Below are 23,876 nucleotides of genomic sequence, written 5' to 3' on the forward strand. Positions count from 1 at the left end.
GTGTAAGGGCTGAGATCGATCGATGCCGACCAAAACATTGCCACATGCCTAGCCAGCTCTCGCAATCCCGTTCGCTAACCCAATTGTTCGACTAGAATAAGTTTTCTAAACGCGATTACGCGTCAGCGTGGCGGGCTCGTTTACAATTGCGGATCACGGTGTTAAGCGATGCCGTCGATACGCGCGAGACGCGAATCGCCTCGACTTTGCGGAACGACGCTTCGCTTGGCCGAAAAACTCGTTTCGACGTTACGCTCGTTCGCGCGAAAGGGATTCGACGGGAGGTTGGGCGCGATCGATTTCCAACGAAACGGGACAACCTGACTCGCCGAAAAAGCGAGCGCGATCGGATTCCGCGATCGAACGACAAAAACAGAACGGGACCGCGCCGATCGATACGGAATTATCGGCCACGCGAAACGTTTCATCGAAGCATCGGCACAGAGATGCCATTCCGAAACACGCGACCTCGTGAACGCTGCATCGGCGAGTATAGCTACGTTCCATCGATGAACCAGGCACGCGCACCAATAATCGGAATTGTTCGTTCCGCGCGTACTCCGACCGCTTCTCTTTCCTCCTCGAATCTCGTCGAATTATCTGTACGAGTGTCGCGATCGACTCTATTCCGATATCCGTTTCGAGAAGGATCGACCATCGTCCGTTTTTCGGACGAATACCGAATAATACGTTCGGCGTGTTCTATTTTCTCCAGTCGTTACGTAAATACGTTTTTACGGAGCACGGAGCACGTTGTAGCGAAAGCAAACTCCTTACGTAAGGAAACGTTACCATTCAAAGTCTGCGATGACCAGGAGAGATCAACGTACACGTGTCTCGACGACGAAACACATCGTGAGAAACCTTCCACCGAGTTACGCGTTCGTAAGACAGAAACAAACGCGATAAAAAGTGGCGTCGCGATTACTCGAGGCTGCAATTACGCGAGCTCCGAGGAACGTCGAAACGCGGACACGTGCGAATTATCCCTTTTCGTCGTTGCGAGAAGTAAGTCGATCGAGAAACAATTTGTTGGTCGCGCTTCTCGATGCAAAGAATTTCTTACGAACGCGTTCTTCCCGAACTGCCCTGTTCGATCTTACTCGTCCGATTACGTTATTCCACGAGCTACACCAGCGCTCGTTTCCGAATACCGAACACGTATTCTTGGACGCGTATTTATTAATGCGCATTGTTTCGTCGATGCAAAGTGGGGTGGAGATCGGGTTAGCGAAAGGGAAGAGGAGGTAGCTGGTTTTACGGGATGCGTCGCGAGGGATAACGGTGGAACTGGAAACTGAGAATCGGGATCGGGACGAGAGGTATCAGGACGAGAGAATGTCGTCGGCGGTCGAGGACGAGGGTGAAGGGGTCAATGCTCGCGCATCGTGGAGTCACTCGTACTCGAAACTCGAACGAGAACAAGAAGGAAGAGGAGGAAGAAGAGACGGACAGCAGAGGAGGGCAGCGGTAAACCGCGTTGCTGCTGCGCCTCGTCTCGATTCCACGCCGATTCACCGACTCAGCTTCCACATAATTGGATATTAACCGTCCCACTTTGCTTTTTCCGTTTTAGACGACGACACGTAGCCGTCGATAACGTCCACGCGTTCTGCCATTCCGCGAACATTTTTCGAAAACACTGCCTGTTTTCGAGAAACCCCTATGCGATAGACTTTTACGCGCTTGCCGACGATCACTGTCAATGGCCCGTTGAGTTAGTCGCCGACAAGAACGCGCGAAAAGCGCGCAACCGTAAAACTTATCGTACGAAGCGTCGAGCGCGACATTTTCATCGGAGCAACGAATTATCGAGTCGAAAGCGCTGGAAAAAGATCGAAGAAAAGGTTAGGTTCGTATACGTACGCGTGCGGTCGTGGCTTCGCAGGATGGAGACGCGCAAACGGTCCGTGTGTCCGGATATCCGCCTCGTGGACGCGAAGTAGAATTCGACGAGGACGATTCATCGAATGAACGGCACCGCGAAAACACTATGGACAGGGGAAGAGAGAGAGAGAGAGAGAGAGAGAGGAAAAGAAAGGGACGGTAGAAAGCGCATACGAGGAAGAAGAAAACACGTGCCGCCACCTTTTCCTACGAGCGATTCGTGTGTCCGCGAACGCTGACTCTGACGAGGGTCGAACGCTCGCCACCGGAGGGGTAAGAAAGTGCGCAGTAAGGAAAGGATGGGCCCCGCCCTCCGCAGCTTCCACCCTCGCTCGCACCCATCCCTACTACCCCGTAGCGCGACTCTGCCCGTTCACCTATCGCCGCAGCAAAGCCTCGCAAACAGACTTACTCTACCATCTGGAACCCTCCACGAACACCCGCGAGCATCCTTATTCCTGTACACCGAAAAGATACCTACGAGAATTTTTCGCCGTTACGTTTTCGCGCACACGTGTCTTTTGAAAAAATAGAAGCACCGTCGAACAATCGAAGAAATCCTTCGCTGCCCCTTCGAGTAATCGTATCTCCGGTATGCAGCGCAATTCCTGGATCGTCGTCGACCTGGAATTCCATCGCGCCGCCAGAGTCCAGTGAACCGTGGGAAAACGGAGACCCTCCGACACGCGCTTTCGACCGCGATCCCTCCAGATACGCCGCTACTTCGCGTATCGTTAATCCAACGATATCGTGATCGATGAAAATCGAACGGCACCGACATACCACGATATCGTAGGTGGCGCTGGAGACCGTTTACGATCTTTCACCGTGACATTCCTTCGTCGTTTGCCAGAGCCGGCAGTGGGATCGACTTTCTCACGAGTCTTCGTCGATTTGCTCGGAACGATATCGAACGAAGAATTTTAGCGGGTTTCCGCGCGCGAATACGTACACGTATCGGACGGCCGAGAGAGGACTCGCGAGAGAAAGTAGACACGGTATCGTGAATGATCCCTCTAACGGCGAACAGGAGAAGTACCGGTCACGTTCGAGGTCTGTTCCTAAAGGTGAGCGAGAATTTCGCGTCATTCAGCTCGGAGAAAAGCAGACGAAACGAGAGCAATAGGCGGCACGGTTAACGACGAGAAACGGTCAGGCGGGCGCGCGCGCGCGCGCGCGACCGAGACAAGACGGAAGAAAGAAAGAGAACGACGGAGTAAAGCTGCGAGAGTTTATTAGCGACGATAGGCAGACACTTAAAGCGCTCGCTCGACTCGAGTATTTACCCACGCCCAAACGACAGGGAAGAGAAGCAGCGAGTCGAGTTCTCTTCTCCGGCGTCGAAAGACGGAACGAGAAAGAACGCTAGACTCCGAGGGTAACGAAGGACGACGCGACGGAGAAGGGGAGAGCACAGAATGGAAAGGGATAAAAAAAGAAAAAACGCGGTAGCAGCCCGTTCCGAAGAAGGAGACGAGCAGAAAGAAGACGAATACGCGTAGAGTGGACCGGGAACGAAGAGGAAAGGAGACAGCCTTAGGCAACGTGCACACCGAACGACTACTCGACGCGTACACTCGCGGGCAACGATACCTTCCCTCTCGGTTACGAGGAGGCGCGAGAAAAGCCGACCTTTCACCGCTCGCGCACGATCCACGACCACTCGCTGTGCCTCGGCCAACCAATCGTAACCCTGATCCGAATGTCTGCGCGATCTGTTAGCTAACCCGATTCGGTGCATAGTTTCCATATTTAAACAAATGTTGCGTCGTAACGGTAACAGCTGTGCAATCGGTGCGCGCGACTAAAACTTTTATAAACTTCTCCGAACGTAACGTCGTTACGTTAGGCTCGAAACGATCCTTTTGGAACGAGACGTTTTCGCTGCTCAGGCAGCGCACGGATCCTTTCGTTGTTTAGCGCGATTGTCGAAAGAATTGGAAGACGAGCTGGTTAGGTAGGCGCGCGTGGCACTGGTCGTCGATGTACTCGCCCGATTAAGGGTTCGCGAACTTTTTCGATCGAACCGAACCGTTCGCAAAGTATCGTGTACGAACGAAGTATCGTTTCGGATACACGCGGTCTAACAGACACAGCCGACGAGGTAACCCAGCATACGGGATGGAGGGGACAACCAGAGGGATTCAAATATGGCGCAAGGTAGCAACGGAATGCGCTCGTTATATACTAGCGAGACATTTATTTTGCTCTCTTTGTCCGTGTCCGTTCGACTATTGTTGCTGCTTTTTTATCCTTCCTCCGCTTTGTTCCGTCTCTTTCGGACCTTTCTTCTCTTTCTGTTTCTCACGATCCACTCCCCCGTTGTTGGTCTCGCGGCACGGCAAAGCACGAACCGATTATTACGACGCTTCTTCTCGCCTCTTCTTCTTCGAACGACTAGCCGAGCCGCGATCTTTCAGGATCTTCGATATACCGTTTTATCCTGTTTCTTCTCATTTCTCGAGTTCGGCCGCTTTTCTGAACCTTCGGACCGAAGGTTGTCGCGTTAACCCCCGCAGCGGGTAGAATCGTCTCCGGTTCGTAGCCTTCTCGGCAACGGGCGAAAAAGTACAGCGGCAATTGAAAGCGCCGTCCGAGGCATCTCCATCGTTCCGTTCGACGAGAAGATCGCGACCACGAGGAGTATCGTAGAACGGCGCGCGTAGGTGGTAGATTGTTCTCGCGAACGAGTTAGCGAAACGAAGAGTCGAAATCTCGTCGCGAACGCGTAGCTGCGCGATAAACTGGGCCGCGGCGTTTCGATATCGCGTTTCTCCCGGCCGCGTCTCCACCTTCGATTCGACTCTCGACGGAAGAACGGTCGGTATTCCTTCCTCGAAATAACGAACGAACGCTTGACCAAATATCATAAAACATAAAAAAAAAGAAACGATCGAATTAACGAGCAGTTTTGTTCAAATTCCTCGCAGTCACGTGGCTGGTTTGGTGACTATGCAAATCGATCCGCGATTTTCTCCCTTTTCGTCGCTCGCACGGTTCGGTTAATCCGTTCGTCGCGTCGTTCGAGGAGCCGAAAACGGTAAAAGATGCGAGTGTCCGAAGAATCTGTCATCTTTTGGTCAGTCCGCGAAACGAGAAAGAATCGAATATAGAAAGAAGAGAGAATCGGACCGAATTTTTCTCGATCCGTAAACCCGTCCGTGTCGGAGCAGAGGCCGCGCGCATATGTGCCAAGGCTGTACGCGAGCGTGTAATAAGTACGTAGAGCGGAGCACGCGTCGAAAATCGTCCACCGCCTTTGCATTTCAGCTTTCGTCCAGAAAACATTCATCGCGTGAACAGGTGAACGTTTCGAAGAAACGACGAAAACGAAATTATAAAACGGAATATTCGTCTCTAGGTCACAGCCGAAACGACGTACTTTTCAGCTAACGAGAACAGGTTTTCGTTTTTACGTCCCCGTAACTCGAGTTGAAAACTCGACGAGGGTTCGCGTTTTCGTCAACGACCTCCCTTTGCCTGCAATAATGATTCGTTCTCGCGAAGCTACAACATTTTTGCCAGAAACTGGAAATAACATCGATTCCGTTAAATGGAACACTCGAATCGACCGATCGATCGGCCGAGAAACGGGTCGAGACGGGTTTTTTGGACGCCGCTGTATTTTCGACCGATTAATCCATACACCGACACACTTTCGTCTTTTTTCCACGATTTCGAACATCTACTATCGGAGAAACGGAGGACCGTTTAACGATCGAGCGTCGCTTCCGTTATTTCCTCGGAACTAATCCCATAATTTCGGCATATTATTTTTTCTATCGTAAATAATACTCGTTCGAATACCGGTAAATTTACAGGGTACGGAAAGAAAGTAGAAGCCTTCCGTTCGCGCATATTTTATCGGAAATTATACGGGATCAGGATCCGAAGATCCGATTAAAAAAATCGTGGAAACGAGGTTGAACAACGTAGTCGATTACGACATAGAAATTCCCAGTTTCTAATTTCCAGCGAACGAAGGTAAGTGTACGCGCGGTCGGGACCCGTGCTCCAATTACGCGCTCGATTATTCGAGTAAATCGATAAAAGTCTCTACTCGGAATTATCACGGAAGCTATCGGACGCGTTATCTAATTCCTTTCGAGATACCAATGACTTAATTAGACGCGTCAACGAATCGGTAATCGGTCAAAATATAGATTGTAAGAACATTAGTAACGTTCGTACGACATCCGTACCGGTCGATCGAAGCGATTCGTCGGCAAATTATCGGAAGTTTCGGCGCGTCCAACGCGTCACGGTGCTTTCGCGATGACGGCGCAAACGACGAGAAGCGTCTACGAAGAAATCGGCGAGAGCGTACCTTGAAGCGTGTTTCTTACGCAAGTCCGCGGTTCGGCGCGCGGAATATGTAAGGACGAGCGAGGAAACGAGCGAACGCGTCACAGCTACCGCTACCTCTGATCGACCTAACAAAAATTTTGTTTGCGACGCGTACGCGAACTCGTGATACCGCGGACGGGTTACGCAACCGCTCGAGCCACGTGCGACAGATAGAATAAAAAAATACGCGACGTCGTCGTCGTCGACGCGATTTCGTCGTAGTTCGTTTCCTTTCGAACATTCGGTCGTATCAGATTCGCGGTGCCGATCACCGGTAAGCCCATGGGCAATCGACGCGTTAAATGTCACGTCGCGATCAAACGGAACACGCCGTGATCGAAACGCCAACGCTCTATCTATCCATCTACTCGCGGTACGAGAGCACGCAAGGGGGTGGAACGGTATATTACCGAAATTACGGGACAAACGTTCGTAGCAACTTTTCTTCAAAGAAAATTACTCGCGATATTATGCCCTGTATTATTAATCGCGTCGACATGGATCTCTCGCTTCGTTCGATCAATATATTTTGCCGCGATCAAGGTCATCCAGTCGTAAACGCTATCGTGTCGCGTTTCGTGGCATAGATCGAAACGGTTACGATACATCGTTGCCTAATTGTTCGAACAAACAGCGACAAAGTAAGATTCACAAATTTTCGCGACATTTGTCCCGTTGTCTACGACACAAATCGAACATTTCTATCGGTAAGAGTCATCGACGACTTTGTCGGCTAGATGACGCGCTCTCTCTCTCTGTCTCTCTCGCGCGCGCGCGCGCGCGCGCGAGCCAGCGAGCGTTCTTTGCTCTCGGTTCCATATTTTACCCACGCGAATAAAAGAGATACTCGCGCGCGAAAGAATCGAAATCGCGGCGGAAACAATGAATCCGTAGAACGCGGCGGAAACGGGTCTCGTCGAAAGCCGATTCGCAAGAGTCGGTAATGGGCGAATCGATTCGTCTATGTTTACTTGTATCTCAGTAAACGAGTACGTTTACCTCTTTCTCTCTTTGTCTCTCTGGAAATACGGGAGGGGAACAAGGGACGTTCTTGTCGAGCCGTTTATAAATCCTTTGAAAACGCTTTATCCCGAATGAGTATGAAAGGAAAAGAGTAGGGAGAGAAGAAGAAAATAGGAGGTGAAAGAAGAGAGAGAAAGGGCGAGGGGGAGAAAGAGAGAGGAGAGTTTCGAGGAAGCTCTTCCGAGCGGGACGATGGAATATCTCGCTTGAGAGTGGTAAACAAGGAGGCGAGAGTGGCGACGAAACGAGGTTGGCCGAGCAACCGCGAGGTCAGTGACTAAAGAGAGAAATATCGTGGAATGCGATATAGCTACGCTGCTCTGCCTATTGACGTTCCGTGGACCTTTTACCAAGGAGGAGGTAGGCGGTGGCGACGATAGACAGCGACTCCGATCTTGCGCGCTCGTAATCTCTTCTCTCCTCGTGAAATTCAAACGCCAACGTACCACGTATATACACGTATATACATATATATCCAGAATGTATATATGTATACGCGCCCCCCCGTTTTATCTGTCCCCCGCTACACCACCGTACTTCCTATTCGTCCGTCTTTCTCTTTCCCCTTTAGTCCTGAACCATTTTTACACCCCGATTTCTCCCTACTCACCCCATAAAGATACACACTCACACTCGCGATCACAGTCACGCGACGCGTTCCAACTACGCACACGATTCTCCGAGGGAACATTGACATCGTTGTTTGGACGCGTACGCGAAACCACGCGGCGCGCACGTCGCTTCTACGAATCGATCTTTATCCGGTTCCGAAGGAAACCCGAGACCGGCGATATCCGTGATCGGTCGTATGTCACTGCGCGTTTCCTTTGTCATCCACCTACTAGTGTAGATATAGCGAGTACTTCGCCGTCGACTTTAACCGTCGTACGACGAGAAATGAAAGAGTATCGAAAAAGGTGTGGGTCATCGAAATTCTGACGGTAGACGATAACGTTTGAAGAGAAGAGGAATTCTCGATCGGCGTGCTCCATCGAGAACGCGCGTCCTTCGATTCCGCGCGCGGCGATTGTCGTCGCACGCTCACGTTGGCTCAACGACGGCCCATGCTCCGAAAATATACGCGACGCGTTCGCGACATCCTACCACACGACGCGACACAATGACAACGGACACACGCGTGTCTTCCTATCGAACAAAAATTCCACGAGATATCGACTCACCGTGTCGGCCCGTTGGCGGAACGACTCCCCGACTCCCGGATGTTCCTCCGTCGAAACGTCCAGAGACTCGAGGACGATCGAGACTCGATCGATGACACTGGAATATCGGTCAGTACCGCGACGACACTTGTTCCGCGTAAACACGAGTACTACGATCACCACACGAGTACACGTAAACGCACCAGAAAACGACACGAGGTGGTTCGCGGTCGAGTTCTAGAACCGCGATGAAACTTCGTTGACCCCGCTAGAAAAATTTCCACGAACGACGACGTTACCACCGTCGTCGTCGTCGTCGTCGGCGGCGTCGTCGGCGTTGTCGACGTCCTCACGAAAAGCACGCGTGAAATGCGTCCCGTTGCGCGGTACGACTCATTCTGAGCCACGGTACCGCGGCTCCTTCCGAAGAAAAATCACGATTACTCGGGACGCAGATTCCCCGCACGAGTCGCATACAAGTTGTTTACTAGAACGCGCACCACGCCATGCCCCGTGAACGGCCGTCCGCCTCCGTATCCCCCTCGCCCAACCGAGCAAAACAAGACTCTGCGCAGTAGCCTCGCGCGCACCTTCCGGGCCATGTTCGCACGAGCCGATGTGTGCGCCCTGTGCGCCGTTTGCGCCGCTTGTCGTCGTCGTTGCCTCGTACTCCACCAAGGCGCCTCCCCGCTCGTCTGCTTCTTTACCCGTTTCCCGCTCGCTCTCTTTCCTTCTCGCCCTTTCTATTTCGCTCTTTTTCTTCTTCCTTCTCTCTTTCTCCTGCTCCCGTTTCTTTCTCCTTCTTTCGTCCAGCGCGATCGACTCGCTCTCTCGCTCCTTCTTACTTCCCCTACTCTTTCGCGAACCTTGCCTCGCATATATCGTTATAGACCCGCGTGATAATCGTACTGTATCGTTCGTCGAGGCATAACGGCTAAACAGAATTCAACGGATCTTGTCTTACGTTCCTACGACGCAACCACGATTCGCCACGTAACGCGTAAATCGAGCAGGTCATCGTACTCTCGCGGCTACTACCGTGTTCGGTTGCTCAGCCGCGATCTCCGTTGGAAAATTCCGAGCATCGTATGCTAGTCGCGTTGCGACATCTATACGCGAACCTCGCGAAGCTTGCCGCTTGGTCGATCCAGTCGATTTCTCGAATATACCGTTTATCGTACGAGAAACCGCGAAAATTCGATTCCCCTCGTTTCTCTATCGAAAACGCTTCGTTTCTTTGGCCGCTAAAGTTTTATTCGAGCAACTTGCGGTACAAATTTTTCTACAAAAGTATAGACAAAAACATGGATGAGCCTTCGTTTATGCAACGATGCAGAGTCGTATGGCGGTGGTTAGGGAAGGCATCGCGATATCGAATACAATGCGACGATTCCCAGAGACATCGACAGAGCGCAAACCAGGGACAGAGTGTCTCTGTTGTAATTCGGGCAGAATTCCGGTTGCGTGCACCTTCTGAAATAAAATAATTTCGATGTAGTCGGTTATCGCGTTCGCTCGTCGATACTTGCTACGTTCTTACCGTTTTTCGATCAGAATCACGACCAATCCCGTGACAACTTTATCCAGAAACGTGACGATCGAATAAACGATCGCGCTACGCTCTGTTCGCGGGCCAATTATTTCCGCCGTCACGCTCAACGACGTGACCATCGTGATCGAACTCGCGCTACCGATTAGCACCGCGACGACGTATATGATCGCCGCAGAATTCCCAGCGAATTCCGTGACAACCGCGGATAATATTCCGATTAGGCTGCCCAACAAGTAACACGCCTAAACAGAAAAAACAACTATTCGGCAACTCTTTACCGCGAGAGAGAATTCGAACAATGTACCTTTGTACCGCATGATTTACTGATGTACTTTAAGGACAATGCGGCGACGAACGAGGATAAGTACGAAACCAAAGGAACCGTAGCCAGAGCTTCTTTTCCGTCGACGTCCGTTTCTTCGATGTACAAAGGTAAATACACCGTGGCTAGTGTTATAAACAGCCTACTAGCCACGTACAGCATAGCCACCCTTAGCAGAATCATGCTATTGACCCACGAGTTTCGATTGTTGCAGGGATTATCGACCAATCTCGTCGGTTCCTCGGCATTCTCTTTTCGTAGATCGTTTCCCTCCAAAAGATTTCCTTTCAAGAATAGGTGGAAGAGTATAGTGCTCGTCAAACCGATGCTCGTTACCGTCAGAACTATATTCTGCGAAAGAAAATTGTCGTTAATCCTTTTCACGGTCTTTGCAACAAATTTGTCTAATTCTATAAATCGTCCGAACCTATAAATGCGACGACCGACGCGAAAATAGAAGATTTCAGTTTACCGCTACGCGAAAGATTAACCCTCGAATACCGTAATTAAGCGTTTGCTCTTCCTGCTCGAAAATGAACACGAGTATACGATGTTCGTGTTTCTTTTCTTACTTTCTTTTTTTTTTCGCGCAAACGCGTTAATTGGTCTACTCACTCTAAATTTGTAACTATCCTGTTGGGCCAAACGAATTACCGCTTCCTCGTTTGTAGGTAAGACTATCCAGGTGACAACGAATACCACCACGGCAGCACCGACTTGAGCGGAATATCTGTTTCGAAAAGAGGAAGGACAAAAGTTGCCAGAACGATGCCAAGAAGGGTAGCCGTGACAAGGAGAATTCGTGTTACCGTATCGCGGTTAAATCTGCCCGTGCCAGGAGCGAGTTGGTCAACGCGGGTATCATCGACAAATGAGAGATCTGCACGGCTGCCCAACCGATCTGAAACACGGTGATGCTGACCACGTAGATGAACATAACGGCTGTATTTGACGGATCAGCGAAACCACCGAAGATCATCGGAAACGTCGTGGTAACCATCAACGAGCCAATAATGTGCCATGTCTTCTTTTTCAGGTATCGATCGACCAACAACCCGAATATAGGTGTCACGAACGCGTCCACGATTTGTCCTTAACAGCGAAACGCAAAATCTCCATGTAAGTATGCAGTACGGTAGAAATAGGTTTCGAATACTCGACTCACCTAGAAGCAACAGAGCCCCGGCAGTAATCGGTTCCAACAGTGCCACCCTTTGAAAATAGATAAGAGTGTAGGAGAACCACATGGCAGCTGTCAAATCGTTGAAAATATGTCCCAAGGCATACGCGGCTTTCGTCGAAAGGCTTAGTTTTCTCTCCAACAAAGGAGATCGTTCCTCCTCCTGATCCATTTTCCTGCCGAATTATCCGAACCACCGCGTTCAAGGCAAAAAATCAACTTTGCCTGTTCAAGATTCACGCGAATCCGCTAAGACCGCGTTGATTGTTCGCCAATTCTGACATTCTTCGTTCTGTCAAACGAAAACGATATAAAATCAATTCGACGTTTCTTTGCTGCTTAATTTGATCGCAAACGCGTTTGCAATTAACAGTTAGTTCTTATAGCGAAATTATAAATGAAAACGCGATCTTCTCTTCTGTACGCGCCTGCTACTTCTCGTTAATTCCTATTTTAACAGAGACAAGACGGAAAATCATCGTTTAAAATTACTTTAACGAGAATACAGACTGAGCCACGTAACGCGTGACGAATCCGAATACGTTAGCGATATACCAAGGATGTTATGGAAACGGTAAACATCGCGTTCGTAATACCAGGCGATGACGTTTTGAAAAAACGTCGATTACAAAGAGACGGAGACATTCATACCATCGAAGAACGAAGTAAAATTTTTAAAATGCCGCTTCAGTCCGAGCATAAATGACGTTACTTGTTGACGCGATGTATCTTGTCAGTTTCCGCCCCCCAAGCGTTACCGGAAACCTCACGACGCTCGCTCGAGATGTTACTCACCATATACCGTCGCGTCCCGTCGATTCGATTTGATTCGATTGATTCTGAAAAACGTTTCGATGGAGCAAAAATCGCGAGGAGACGATGTTCACGACGACCTGGTATTTTTAAGGAAACACGGTGAGACGCGTAGCCTTCCTTTCACTTGCGAATCAATTCGCGGTTGCAAGCGATTTCCGTTTAAGGCTGTACGGACGCGAAGCTTGTTAGTCGATCGATCGACCGCAAGAACTTGGAAACGTCGTGTCAGTTCTTCTATCTAGAGAATCGCGTCGCGATGTTAAGAAACACTGACAAAACGTCCTGTTCTCGTGTATCATCGTATCGACTTTCGTTTGGCTATGTTGATTGTTTTTCGCGAGTACATTCGCATATCGATCGCTCGTATCCGCGTTGAGTTTCGAATAACGATGTTACTCCAAATAACGGTGTTAAGATAGATTCCAATTTATGTTAAGCTCGTTAATGTTCGACTCGCGTAATTAAGTTAACTTTAAGTTTAGACTATCGAATTAGTTTCAGTTCGAGTTCATCGAGTTCAGTTTGTATATATGTACAGTAAACTAAGTTTCTCCGATAATTTACTTAAAAATCTTAGTTAATTCTTATCGAATCGAGCGTTCTTGTCCGAGCGTTCGATGTTTAATTTAAGTTGTCGAGTGAACGAACCTGTGCATTCCCGGTCAAAACTTCGTTATATTTCAACGGCTGAAATATTCGGTAATAACGTATACGTTTGCGAGCGAAACTTCCATGAAATATATTTGTCAAAAAAGTGTTTGAATCGCAAGTCAAGACGATCAGCGTTCGTATGCGCGCAACATGCTTTTCACGAGCGCGAACGAGGCACGCGGCTATCCGCGATCTGACCACCGGACAGACTGAACCTTCAAACGCTTCACGTTTTCCGCTTCGCGAACCCGAAATTAATTAATGTTAAATGGACAATTCGATTTTAATGTCATGGCACAATCGCCTACCGTCTCGATAACCTTAATCTTATCGGGTGCTGCACCTTCAAAATCTCGCGTTTACGCGCCTTTTAGATCCAGGCTTCTTACGAACCGTTGGAAACTTAATCTAGAATAAGGATAGAGTAAATACGCTTGATCGTTAACGCGTCGTAGCGCGTTAGGATACTCTCGATAACTTGTTACACGCGAGTATATTCGCTTCCGACGAGATGCGTTTTTCTTTTTTAAAGAGAAGCCAGATATCGCTTCGTAGTCGAAAGGCCACGATCGACAAAGGTCTGAGTTAACTGCGTCCCGATGTACAACCGTAATTAACGCGCACGCGGTATGTACTGGAATGTAAAGGTGTCCCATAGGTGGTAGAAACAGGAAAGGACTTGTAATCAGAGCCGACGAGAGAGAAACGCGAGCGAGAGAAATCGATACCGAACAAGTTCTTGTACGGTCTCTCAGTTAGGCGGTCTGGCAAACCATAGACATCCCGAGTTCGTTCACCGACGTCGCCACAGGCGACGCAAAACCAGGTGAGTCGAGCCACTGTTACATCAAACGCGATACAATTCATCCACGCAACTACGCTCGCTACGTTCCCTCGACTTAACGAATGTTCGATCGTCTCTTTGCACCAGAATATTTCTTACAAAATTACATTTATTTCGAACTAGTATACACAGAGATTTAGTTAATGATCCTATATCTTATCGATATTAATACGATCGCAACAGGCAAACATTATTTATTATCTCGTTTGACATTTTTAGTTTCAATTTTCGTTCACGAATCGAACGACTTTAATAACGCGAAACCTTCGCAAACATCGCGATAGAAAAGAAATAAACGTATCGTAAAAGTTTCATATTACATACATTATTAAAAAGTTCAGCATACTTGATATGTCGAGTATATTTGTTGAACGATTCGAGATTGCTATTATAATCTATAAGTATTAATACGTATTGCGTAACTGATAACAACACGAAAATCTTGTTGGCTCGTAATCAGGAAACGAGTAAAGGAACGCGCATACGTGGAATATGTGTCGGTACGACGACTTCGATATTTTGTTTTCTTTCGTCCTTTACCAGATCGCTACAACTTTGTCCTTTCGGAAGCAGCGTATTCGGTGCCCTCGAATTGTCTCAGGTGAATCTGCAAATTAAGCGTTGTTTCACAATTGGCGGTCGAACGAAATCATAATTATCGTCGATCCCATAGATAGCGATAAGTCAAGGATACCTGTAAATGCAAATTTACTTCTGGCGATCGGCTTAAATACGGGAAATTTCCGCCATTCTTTAGATGCGCCAGCTTAGCATTGGGATAACACTTGTACATCTCCTCCCTCACAGAATTAGACAGTGCGTACTCGTCGAATACATCGATGATCGTGATAGGCAGGTGACATATTTTTTGCGGCTGGACGTAACAATTCACGCAATTCATTGTTAATCGGGACGCCAATTCGGGTTGCGTTAAACTTTCCAGCTGCGAATAAAACTCGTTTCTTAAATGCTCGGCTGTTCGATTCGTTCGATATAAAAATAAACGAAAATATGCGATACCCTTTCAACCATGAAATCTATAGCTTCCACCATTTCCCCGTCGACCTTATCCGTCACGAAGTTTCCCATAAGCATCTTTTTCAATATCAACGACGGCAGAATCCAAAACCTACGAATTGATTAGAGGTTACACGCAGAACCGTTCACCGATAACGTATCACGTTTTCTATTACTCGCTCTCTTATCTCGAAACGAGTGAAAAACAAACGGTTAAACGTGACAAAATTCTGTCGATTTTATTACGTTCGGAAAATAACCCGCTTACACTGCGGCCGAATCGTTGTAATTGAACACCGACGTGTCCGTGAACGTGTTGCAGAGTACCAGTGATACTACTCGGGGACAATGAGCGTTAACCTCGGTAAATTTCTGCGCCAAGAATCCACCTGAAAATAAATCATAATTATGGACACGAGTTTCTTCTTTTTTTCCTCGATTGAAATACCGAATTTCGTTCGTACGTTCTGACCTAATGAAGCGCCGAACAGATGTACTTTATCCAGTTCCATGTAATCTAAAAGTTTTCTGAATCCATCGCACCACTCTTTCACGTTCCAGTATACCGGCGGTTCGGCCTGAAAAGGAAACAACATTTTTTCTTAGGTATAATTTTCGTTTCGATTTTAAAATGAAAAAATATATTAAACCAACCGATATAATCCTGTATCCTTTAGCCGCTAAGCCTAATATTTGTTTAAAGAACACGTCCGCTGTTCCACTTACTGGTGGAAGACATATCAGAGGGCACTTAATGGTTTTTGGACTGGAATCGTACACCTTCCATCCCTGAGATGGATTAAAAAAAAATTAAACCACGAATTTAATTAGTTTATTACGAGTTATGAAATATTTTGCGTATAAATGAACGCGAGCATTATCTAATTTGCGAGATAAAGATTAACATCGATCGCATTGTTCCGGTTTCGCTGTAAGAACCGGAAAACGAAAGTGTTCATGAAAGTTCACCGAAAGTACTTGCACTCGATACCTGGTTCGCTTTATTAAAAATATGCTGTCAATCATTTACATTCTTCAACATTAGAGATTCGATTACGACAATCACGATCAGGGAAAGGTCAACATCGCGGGTCTCGATCTCGAACCGAATCGATTATTGAACGCGCGATCAATGTTTTACCAATAAGAAGATTCGGAGAAAAATTACCTTGGTACCATCAGCATCGACCACGATTTTCCTGAGCGGAACGGAACTACGAAAGCTGAGATATTCGTGGGATCGTGACAGCTCACTGGAACACGACATTTTTTTTCCTCGCATGCACCGTCGTCGATTGCTCGTTTTGTCGTCACAAGATTTCTGATCGCTCAGGGGTTACCGATATCTAGGCACACAGACAAAGAGAGCTGAAATAGAACGCTAGATAGCGGTCCTGTACAAATTCGAAATCGTATACTTTATATTAATGTTAACAACAAGCAAGGATTCGTCGAAGGATTATCGTTAACGCAGAATTCGAATATTCAACGGCTAACATTTAGAACTGGATATCGTTGCAAAGTTAAACTTACCTCGAAATCAGGTTATGGGAGAACGATTCTTCGTGCGTGTATCGTTACCTTGCAGCAAGCATTTTTGCCTCTTGTAGGTCTGATTTTGAGGAACAATCGAGTTATCGAGCAACTTCAAAGGTCAAATCACGTTTACGATACTGGTTTGTGAAAGCACATCAACAGTGCCAATAAGTTTAAACCCCCTACCAAACATTGTCGTACTTTATTTTTCTCGGTGTCTACATGGGTTCCGATCCATTGTTGCTGTCTAGGGTATGATTGCGCTTGCGTCAAGATTATCCTTGTCTCGTCGGCAATGTCGCAACCCTGTTTTATACGTTTTTTTCAAAGTTAATATTCTTACTAATTACGAAATTCCTTCAAAGATCGAAACAAAATATCCTAATATCGTAATCTATCGAGTATATTTAAAAAATTCTGCATCGGCGTCATGCAAGATGATCAACAGCCTATTCGTGTCATTGTTCCTTGATGTTGTACAACATGAAAGACGAACAAATTCTGCAGAGAAAATATTATTTTCGATAGCTGTAATTGTACTTAATATATTTTTAAAGTATTTTAAACATCCCATTCCTTCCTGCTTCAGAAAATTCGTACATGAGCTGCCTATGTCAATTCTACTGCACATGCAAAGTGCAATATTTCAGCACTTTGACGACGTAGAATGGTTCCTGAGGCATTTAGAAACAAATTTCTATTAGGGTTTGATGCGTTTTGATGCCTAATAAAGCCAGGAAATCAATTTTTGTCGAATTCGGTCGAAAACGGTACAGGTGGCGCCATCTAGCGGCGAGCGGCGGAACTACGAAACACTAAAATTTCGATTTTCTCGAAAACTAGGGACTTTTCCGAAATTCTGAGATATACGAATTCTTCCTTGTCGCCTACGGAATCGAACGAATCCAATTATAGCCGGCTAGGACCATTATTAAAGAAAATAGAAAAATAGCCCATTTCATGGACTAAAAAATTGCCGTCCATCTAGCGGTGAAAGTTGGAACTACAAAAATAGAAAATCCCGATTTTCTCGAAACCTAGGGACTTTTCCAAAATTCAGAGATATACAAATTGTTCCTTGTGGCCTAAGGAATCGAACGAATCTAATTATAGCCTGCTAGGACCATTATTAAAGAAAATAGAAAAATAGCCCATTTCGTGGACTAAAAAATTGCCGTCCATCTAGCGGTGAAAGTTGGAACTACAAAAATAGAAAAATGCGATTTTCTCGAAAATTAGCGAACTTTGAGTACATCTGAGGGTCAGAAAGTGTTCTGTGATCGCATTCGAAGCAAAATAATGCAACAAAAGCTCCCTCAAGGCTTTAATAAAGAAAATAAAAAAAATGTCATTTTATGGAGAAAATTTGTGGCGCCATCTAGCGGCGAAACCGCGAACTAAATTGAAAAACCGTATGTCCGAACACGCAGTAAAGGGTCAAATAAAAATTGATTTTCTGGGCTTAATAGGCAAAAAAATGAATAACTTATTGAACAAAAATTGCTTTAGAAAGTCTAAAGAAGCATATTACGTCGTCAAAGTTGCGAAATGTTACTTTTTATATTTTTCCTTAACGCGTGTACGGACATACGGTTTTTCAGTTTAGTTCGCAGTTTCGCCGCTAGATGGCGCCACAAATTTTCTCCATAAAATGACATTTTTTTTATTTTCTTTATTAAAGCTTTCAGGAAACTTTTATTGCTTTATTTTGCTTCTAATGCGATCACATAACACTTTCTGAGCCTCACAAGTACTCAAAGTTCGCTAATTTTCGAGAAAATCGCATTTTTCTATTTTTGTAGTTCCAACTTTCACCGCTAGATGGACGGCAATTTTTTAGTCCACGAAATGGGCTATTTTTCTATTTTCTTTAATAATGGTCCTAGCAGGCTATAATTAGATTCGTTCGATTCCTTAGGCCGCAAGGAACAATTTGTATATCTCGGAATTTTGGAAAAGTCCCTACGTTTCGAGAAAATCGGGATTTTCTATTTTTGTAGTTCCAACTTTCACCGCTAGATGGACGGCAATTTTTTAGTCCATGAAATGGGCTATTTTTCTATTTTCTTTAATAATGGTCCTAGCCGGCTATAATTAGATTCGTTCGATTCCGTAGGCGACAAGGAAGAATTCGTATATCTCAGAATTTCGGAAAAGTTCCTAGTTTTCGAGAAAATCGAAATTTTAGTGTTTCGTAGTTCCGCCGCTCGCCGCTAGATGGCGCCACCTGTACCGTTTTCGACCGAATTCGACAGAAATTGATTTCCTGGCTTTATTAGGCATCAAAACGCATCAAACCCTAATAGAAATTTGTTTCTAAATGCCTCAGGAACCATACTACGTCGTCAAAGTGCCGAAATATTCATTTTTTTATTTTTCTGATATGCGTGTGCGGACCCTCACTTTTTATGATCAGTTTTTTCGGTGATTATTTCGAAAAAATCTATTTTTTCGAAAAACTAGATACTTTTGGACTTCAATACGATCATAAATGTAATCCACGATTAAAATATGATAAGAATAATGCCACAATATGTGCCTAAAAACGCTAGAACAGATAATTAAATTTTATCGCACTTTATGGACTTTTAAAACGCCGTCCATCTAGCGGTGAAAAGCAGGAACTACCGAACCCTGTGTTCGAGATGAGTGTAGTTCACCCTTTTCGCCGGACAGATGGCGCCACTATTTTGGTCCATGAAATGCAATTAAATTTAATTATCGATTCTGGGGCTTTTAGACGCTTATTATGACACTGTTCCTGTTGCATTCATTCGGTATATTCAATATTGATGTCTTAAAATTACTGTAAAAATATTTGAACGAAAATACTGAATATTATTAATCGTCCCAGATAACACAGGGGAACTGTGAATGCGAGTAAATATAATTTTATGATGTACACGTGCACTATGCAAATTTTTCGCTGTACAGTGGTAAGGAAATTGCATGTAGAGAAATAAGCCTTTTTGATTCGTATGGGTTACTGTCGTAGCCACCTCCACGCGGTGTGACCTGGTAATCGATGTCGTTCTGTAACAATTTTCGAAAGATGGTCCGTAAAAAACGATGTCGAGCTAAGTGCTACGATTCGCGTTGCATATCTCGTCGCATACTCAGAAACGCATAAAACCAATTGCTTTCCACGTCGAAATAATACATGTTCTCGTTCCCGATTTGTACGGGTAATCGCGAAAAAAAATATTTAGAAAAGCCGTAAACAGGAAATCGCTACTACCGACATGTTCAGGGGTGTGGCATCTATTTGCTCGTTAACGTAAGTATCGCGGTTCGATGGAATCTCTAAGAAGTCTGATCGTTTCAAAGATCGCAATTTTATCGAAGATAACTCGATATAAAGCGTTGCGGTTCCGATTTCTCGTACGATACTAGTTGGTTAGCTTCTTCCTAGAGAAGGGGCTAATTAAGTTTAGCCGGAATGTCCTCCTTGGAAGTTTGATTAAAAGAAGGGGACAAAACAAAGGAAAGAGAAACAAACACGTAGAAATATGTAGAAAGAGGCGTACGCTCGTATTCGTTCCTTAAATAAATCGGTCGAGTGACGGATCGGGGAAGAAGATTAACGAGCGACCGTGTGTCGTTCGATTCGATACGTCGAATTAACACGAGACAGGAACGGACCTCTCGGTATATCGGTTATTAATGACTTCGCGATGCCTCTGCCAATGCAAAACTTCTCGTTGGAGCGGATCGTGACTTTAGAGAGGTTCGATTAATCGCGATTGATAAATACCCGCGATGGATTACGTTATGACTCGATGAATCGCGGTTAATTATCGCAAACGTTGACTCGTCGCAACTTTCGACTATGTACAGATTTCACAGCGAAACGTTTCGTTCGGTGAAATCAATTTCGATTCGTAGAAACGATTACGAAACCGATCGAAACGAAGTGGATATTATCGAGAGAAATGGAAATTTTCGAAATATTCGGAAATCGTCGAATATCGGCACGTCCGCTTCTATTGCCGTAAGGTTAACTGCGCGAGGATTTTAGAGCACGGCTATAAATACCTGTAATAAAGCTTAGGATCATTAATCTTCGACGGTAATTTCGGTTTGCAGTGGCGACATTCGCCATCTCCTTTGCTCCTCGTTCCGCTCCCCCGACACCCTGCCATCTCTTTCCTTTCTCCCTTCTCTCCAACCCTCTGTCTCGCTCTCGCACAAACCCCGTACCCCCACGTATCCTGTTCGTTCTCGCGCTCTCCTAGGATAATTAATGATCCTAAAAGCGATCTACTCACGGTTGTCTCGTTTCGGGGCAATCCTTCTCCGTCTCGCTCACCACCGCCCCCGAACGAACCTCGCTGTTCGTCGCGAACTATCCGTTACACGCGGATTAAAACGATTTTTAACGCGGTCGCGTCAAAGATACGATATCGTGGTCGTTCGACGGCAAAGGATTATCGACGAAAGTTCGGTGAAAAGTAAAAAAAGAAGCAGCAAGGGGAACATGGAAGAATTAGCATAGACGGTCCAGGTGCCATGCGTCGTCTTGGGTTCGTCTTCGCAGCCGTCGATCTCTAATTACCTGGAAACAGGGAACATTCGGTATTCCCTCTCTCGGAGGCCGTATAATAAAACCAATATTTTCATGACAATCGAGCAACAGCGAGGAAGACCGGGAGACGTTCACCGGGCATTATCTCGCCTTGGCTAATTTCTTGGACGCAAAGTTGCTGGTTCAGCCTCTCGAACCGTTCACGGATCTCCTCTCTCTTCCGTTCAACCGAAGTGAATACGGAAGCGACGAAAGCTGGAATTTCCGGTTGATTCGGCACGCTAACGATGGGGTGGTTCAACACCCCGTAGGGACTACGAACGTTTTACGCGACGATCCCCCCATTGTCAACCTTTTGCCGCAATCTGCTCGTCGATTTGCACAATAATGGACACGCACCGACGAACAGCAAATTAGCGAACAGAAGCAGTTCGAATCTACGAGCGTCCGAGCTCGTCGACCATTTGTCGGCCACGCGGAGACGCGAACTTCTCCGTTCGTTTGAAAAACTACGGACCAAGTACTTATTTACCTCGGCAACTCGGATACTTTTCTGTCCGATTTGCGACCATTCGTGATTTTCCTTCGACAATACGCGTTAGAATCGAAGGATCGTTTGCTTTTTAATCGAAGCGAACACCTTTAAAATTAGCGGGAACGTTTTCGAAAGGAAATCGATAATTTCGAAAGTAATTCTGCAAACGACCCCTAATCGGACGTCACTGTCCTGGATTCCCTAGCGAAACGGTTCCGCGAACGGAAAAACTTTCCAGTCTGGATATCCGTCTCTTGCATCAATATTTAATCGCGGCTAACAACATGGCGGTGGTATGCACGCTACTCGGATGGGCTATAAATGCGCGAACAGGCCTCGTAATAGTTTTAACTTAACGTTCTTGGTACTTACGTCCTTACAAGGCGAGTGCGCGAGCATTCGTGTTTCGACGACGACGACGATGATGGCGACAACGACGACGATTTAGCGTCACGAAGATTCGCGTAAAAAGGAAACAGAGACGTCTTCGACGTTTCCGTAGGAGTGGAACGGAGAAAGGAAGAGCAAATAGTTGGAATTACGTGGGACTAGGCGCAGGCCTGAGAATTGTCAATCGAAGGTGCCAAGAAACGAGAGAACGCGTCCCGAGGCGCGGCTCCTCAAACATCCTTCCTTTGGACGGGGCCGCGAACGTTCCTTGGCCTCTTGTAATTACGACTTGTCGCGTTCAAGGAAATTCACAGAAAATTCAAGAAGAAACAAATCGATCAGTTAGTACGAATTAATTTACCGAGCCTTTTACTATACAATAATAATTCCAGTCTACTGCGAAGAAGCCTAGTACGAAAGTACGTTGTTCGCGACAAACAGGACAGAACCGGTAAACTTCTATAACGGAGAAGGTTTCGACGATTATCCTGCAGCTATTTACGGACATATTAATTTTCGGTAGATTCGGAAATCGAGATAACGCAAAATCGGTCGGTAACGAGAGGTATTCGAGAACGGACCGGAGGATAAACGAACAGAAACTTGGCCAAGGTTTAATTTCGGACAGTCGGGTTAATCTTCGAGTCCCTTTGGTAAATATGTATGGTTTAGGGATTCCATAATACGACGGAACTCGCTACCCTCGGCCACTTTTCGATCGCGTTCGAGCATACGGGCGGACATGCAGGAAACACGGGTGCATCGTGTCGCGACGAGTCGTAGTCTCACGCGTAACTCGTTTCTTGGCATAAATTATGCGCACTTAAGTGTCCGGTGCAACATCGACAACGCAAAATGTTCTCTCGAGTCGCTTTTGACCCTCGACGCCCCGTACGCGTTGCAGGGGCGGTTCGCAATTCGAGTAGAAACAAACGATATTCGAGAGACTCGAAACTTCCTAAATCTTCCTTTGTATATTTATAATTTTAAACGATGTTCGAAACCGATCGAAATTTCGGTTGCGTATACGTACTCGAGGCGATTCGAAGTAATTACTAACCCGTCACTAAGTGCTTCTAATAGACTGGGTGAACCTACCTAGCGAACGAAAGAGAGAGAGAGAGAGAGAGAGAGAGAGAGAGAGAGAAGAAGCAGGGATGCCCAGTAATTTCCGTTAGATGGAATTTAACTAGCGAAGCGAGATGACAATTATATTCGACGTAATTCATAAAACAACGAGGGGCGTAGGGAAATTAAACGAAAACGAACTTCTCGATTCCTTGTGAGGATTTTGTGGTTCTCCTATAAAATTTTCGAAATCGTAACGGTTTAAATTGGAACAAACGAAGCTTACGAAGGACTTTGGCCAGGTCTGATGACCTTCCAAGAAACACCGTAACGGACAATAAATACTTACCGAGTCGGAAATTCGACGGTCGATCGGTTTCCAGTTTACCCTGTAAACGTAAATCCCTGACCATCGTACATTTTAGTCGTTTGCCTTTTCGACTCGCGATAGTAATTCTCGGCTTATTTAGGAGTACAGAGCAAAAATTGTAAGGAAAGTAGGTTCCTGTTGGTTATGCATAGAATTCTAGACAACGATCGTAGCTTCCATATCGTAGAATTCCAGGTAAATCGAGAGAGATCTCGTGAAGGTTTTCAGGTAAACGGAGCGTCGATAGGCACGGTCGAACGATGCAACCGACAAACTTTCCTTTTCCGACCGGTCGATAGCGTATTTCCTCGACTCGTCGAAGGGAAGCGGAATCGTAAATCGCAGGAGTAAGTCGCAGACGGTTCCTGGCGTACAATTATCTTTCGCGGTCGGTCCGCGAGGTCACAAGGGCGGACGTTCGCCGCGGCTCGTCTCGTTCCTCGCGTAGATCCATATACCCTTATAAAGGATCGCGTTTGTAAATCATAAAATTCGCAGTTTCACACGCTCTCCGCTTTGGTTAGCCCCTCTCTTCCGTTTGCCCCTTTCGTCCTCCGTCGATGCCAGAAGGAGGAGAAAGAAGAGAAGGAGAGCCCTCTCCTCGGGCTGCAATTACCTGCAATTTGTACTACGGGTACCGTATACGCCATCTT

General features: G+C 46.3%; 3 protein-coding genes and 1 long non-coding RNA gene across 14 annotated transcripts in view; 1 reads left to right on the forward strand and 3 right to left on the reverse strand.

The window, feature by feature from the left end:
- Nucleotides 1-9,001, reverse strand: part of InR-2 (insulin-like receptor-like) — a 36,911-nt gene extending 27,910 nt beyond the window's left edge. For 5 of the 7 annotated variants that reach the window (XM_076537731.1, XM_012281132.2, XM_076537727.1 and 2 more), the window contains exon 1: nt 8,439-9,001. The gene's annotated coding sequence lies outside the window, so the exon portion shown is untranslated. The other 2 variants (XM_076537729.1, XM_076537728.1) reach the window with 2 other exon arrangements.
- A 648-nt stretch (nt 9,002-9,649) lies between these two features.
- LOC100882580 (major facilitator superfamily domain-containing protein 12) lies at nt 9,650-13,382 on the reverse strand. Of its 4 annotated transcripts, none has more exons than XM_076537742.1 (7): nt 13,247-13,382; nt 11,457-11,763; nt 11,101-11,383; nt 10,907-11,021; nt 10,274-10,642; nt 9,958-10,211; nt 9,650-9,890 (listed from the first exon to the last, which is right to left on the reverse strand). In XM_076537742.1, exons 2-7 carry the CDS (start codon nt 11,641-11,643, stop codon nt 9,770-9,772), a joined length of 1,329 nt encoding a protein of 442 aa, XP_076393857.1. In that variant the 5' UTR covers nt 11,644-11,763; nt 13,247-13,382; the 3' UTR covers nt 9,650-9,769. The 4 variants fall into 4 exon arrangements, with proteins under 4 accessions (XP_076393857.1, XP_003701555.1, XP_012136525.1 ...); XM_003701507.3 differs by lacking the exon at nt 13,247-13,382 and adding an exon at nt 12,936-13,070; XM_012281135.2 differs by lacking the exon at nt 13,247-13,382 and adding an exon at nt 12,267-12,407.
- LOC143265466 (uncharacterized) lies at nt 11,319-15,461 on the forward strand. The gene is made up of 2 exons (XR_013040048.1): nt 11,319-11,410; nt 11,932-15,461. It is a non-coding gene; the product is annotated as an uncharacterized LOC143265466 (long non-coding RNA).
- LOC100879697 (maspardin) lies at nt 13,874-16,586 on the reverse strand. 2 transcript variants are annotated; one of them, XM_003701402.3, is made up of 8 exons: nt 16,333-16,586; nt 15,968-16,145; nt 15,454-15,588; nt 15,272-15,377; nt 15,068-15,188; nt 14,803-14,911; nt 14,477-14,725; nt 13,874-14,389 (listed from the first exon to the last, which is right to left on the reverse strand). In XM_003701402.3, the coding sequence occupies exons 2-8, from the start codon at nt 16,079-16,081 to the stop codon at nt 14,330-14,332; spliced, it is 894 nt and encodes a 297-aa protein (XP_003701450.2). In that variant the 5' UTR covers nt 16,082-16,145; nt 16,333-16,586; the 3' UTR covers nt 13,874-14,329. The 2 variants fall into 2 exon arrangements, with proteins under 2 accessions (XP_003701450.2, XP_012136527.1); XM_012281137.2 differs by having other exon boundaries at nt 15,968-16,167.
- Between the last annotated feature and the right edge of the window lie 7,290 nt (nt 16,587-23,876).

The sequence above is a fragment of the Megachile rotundata genome, chromosome 12, assembly GCF_050947335.1.
Source record: "Megachile rotundata isolate GNS110a chromosome 12, iyMegRotu1, whole genome shotgun sequence".
NCBI classification, from domain to species: Eukaryota; Metazoa; Arthropoda; class Insecta; order Hymenoptera; family Megachilidae; genus Megachile; species Megachile rotundata.

Bases quoted from the DNA above. Each gene is read 5' to 3' on its own strand.
- LOC100882580 (XM_076537742.1), bottom strand. From the start codon at position 11,643: ATGGATCAGGAGGAGGAACGATCTCCTTTGTTGGAGAGAAAACTAAGC. The intron at 10,643-10,906 runs GTGAGTAGACCA...TTTCTTTCGCAG, and splicing joins AGGATAGTTACAAATTTAGA to AATATAGTTCTGACGGTAAC. The intron at 10,212-10,273 runs GTACATTGTTCG...TTTTCTGTTTAG, and splicing joins GTAAATCATGCGGTACAAAG to GCGTGTTACTTGTTGGGCAG.
- LOC100879697 (XM_003701402.3), bottom strand. From the start codon at position 16,081: ATGCGAGGAAAAAAAATGTCGTGTTCCAGTGAGCTGTCACGATCCCAC. The intron at 15,378-15,453 runs GTTGGTTTAATA...TTTCCTTTTCAG, and splicing joins AAGGATACAGGATTATATCG to GCCGAACCGCCGGTATACTG. The intron at 14,912-15,067 runs GTAAGCGGGTTA...ATCAATTCGTAG, and splicing joins TACAACGATTCGGCCGCAGT to GTTTTGGATTCTGCCGTCGT.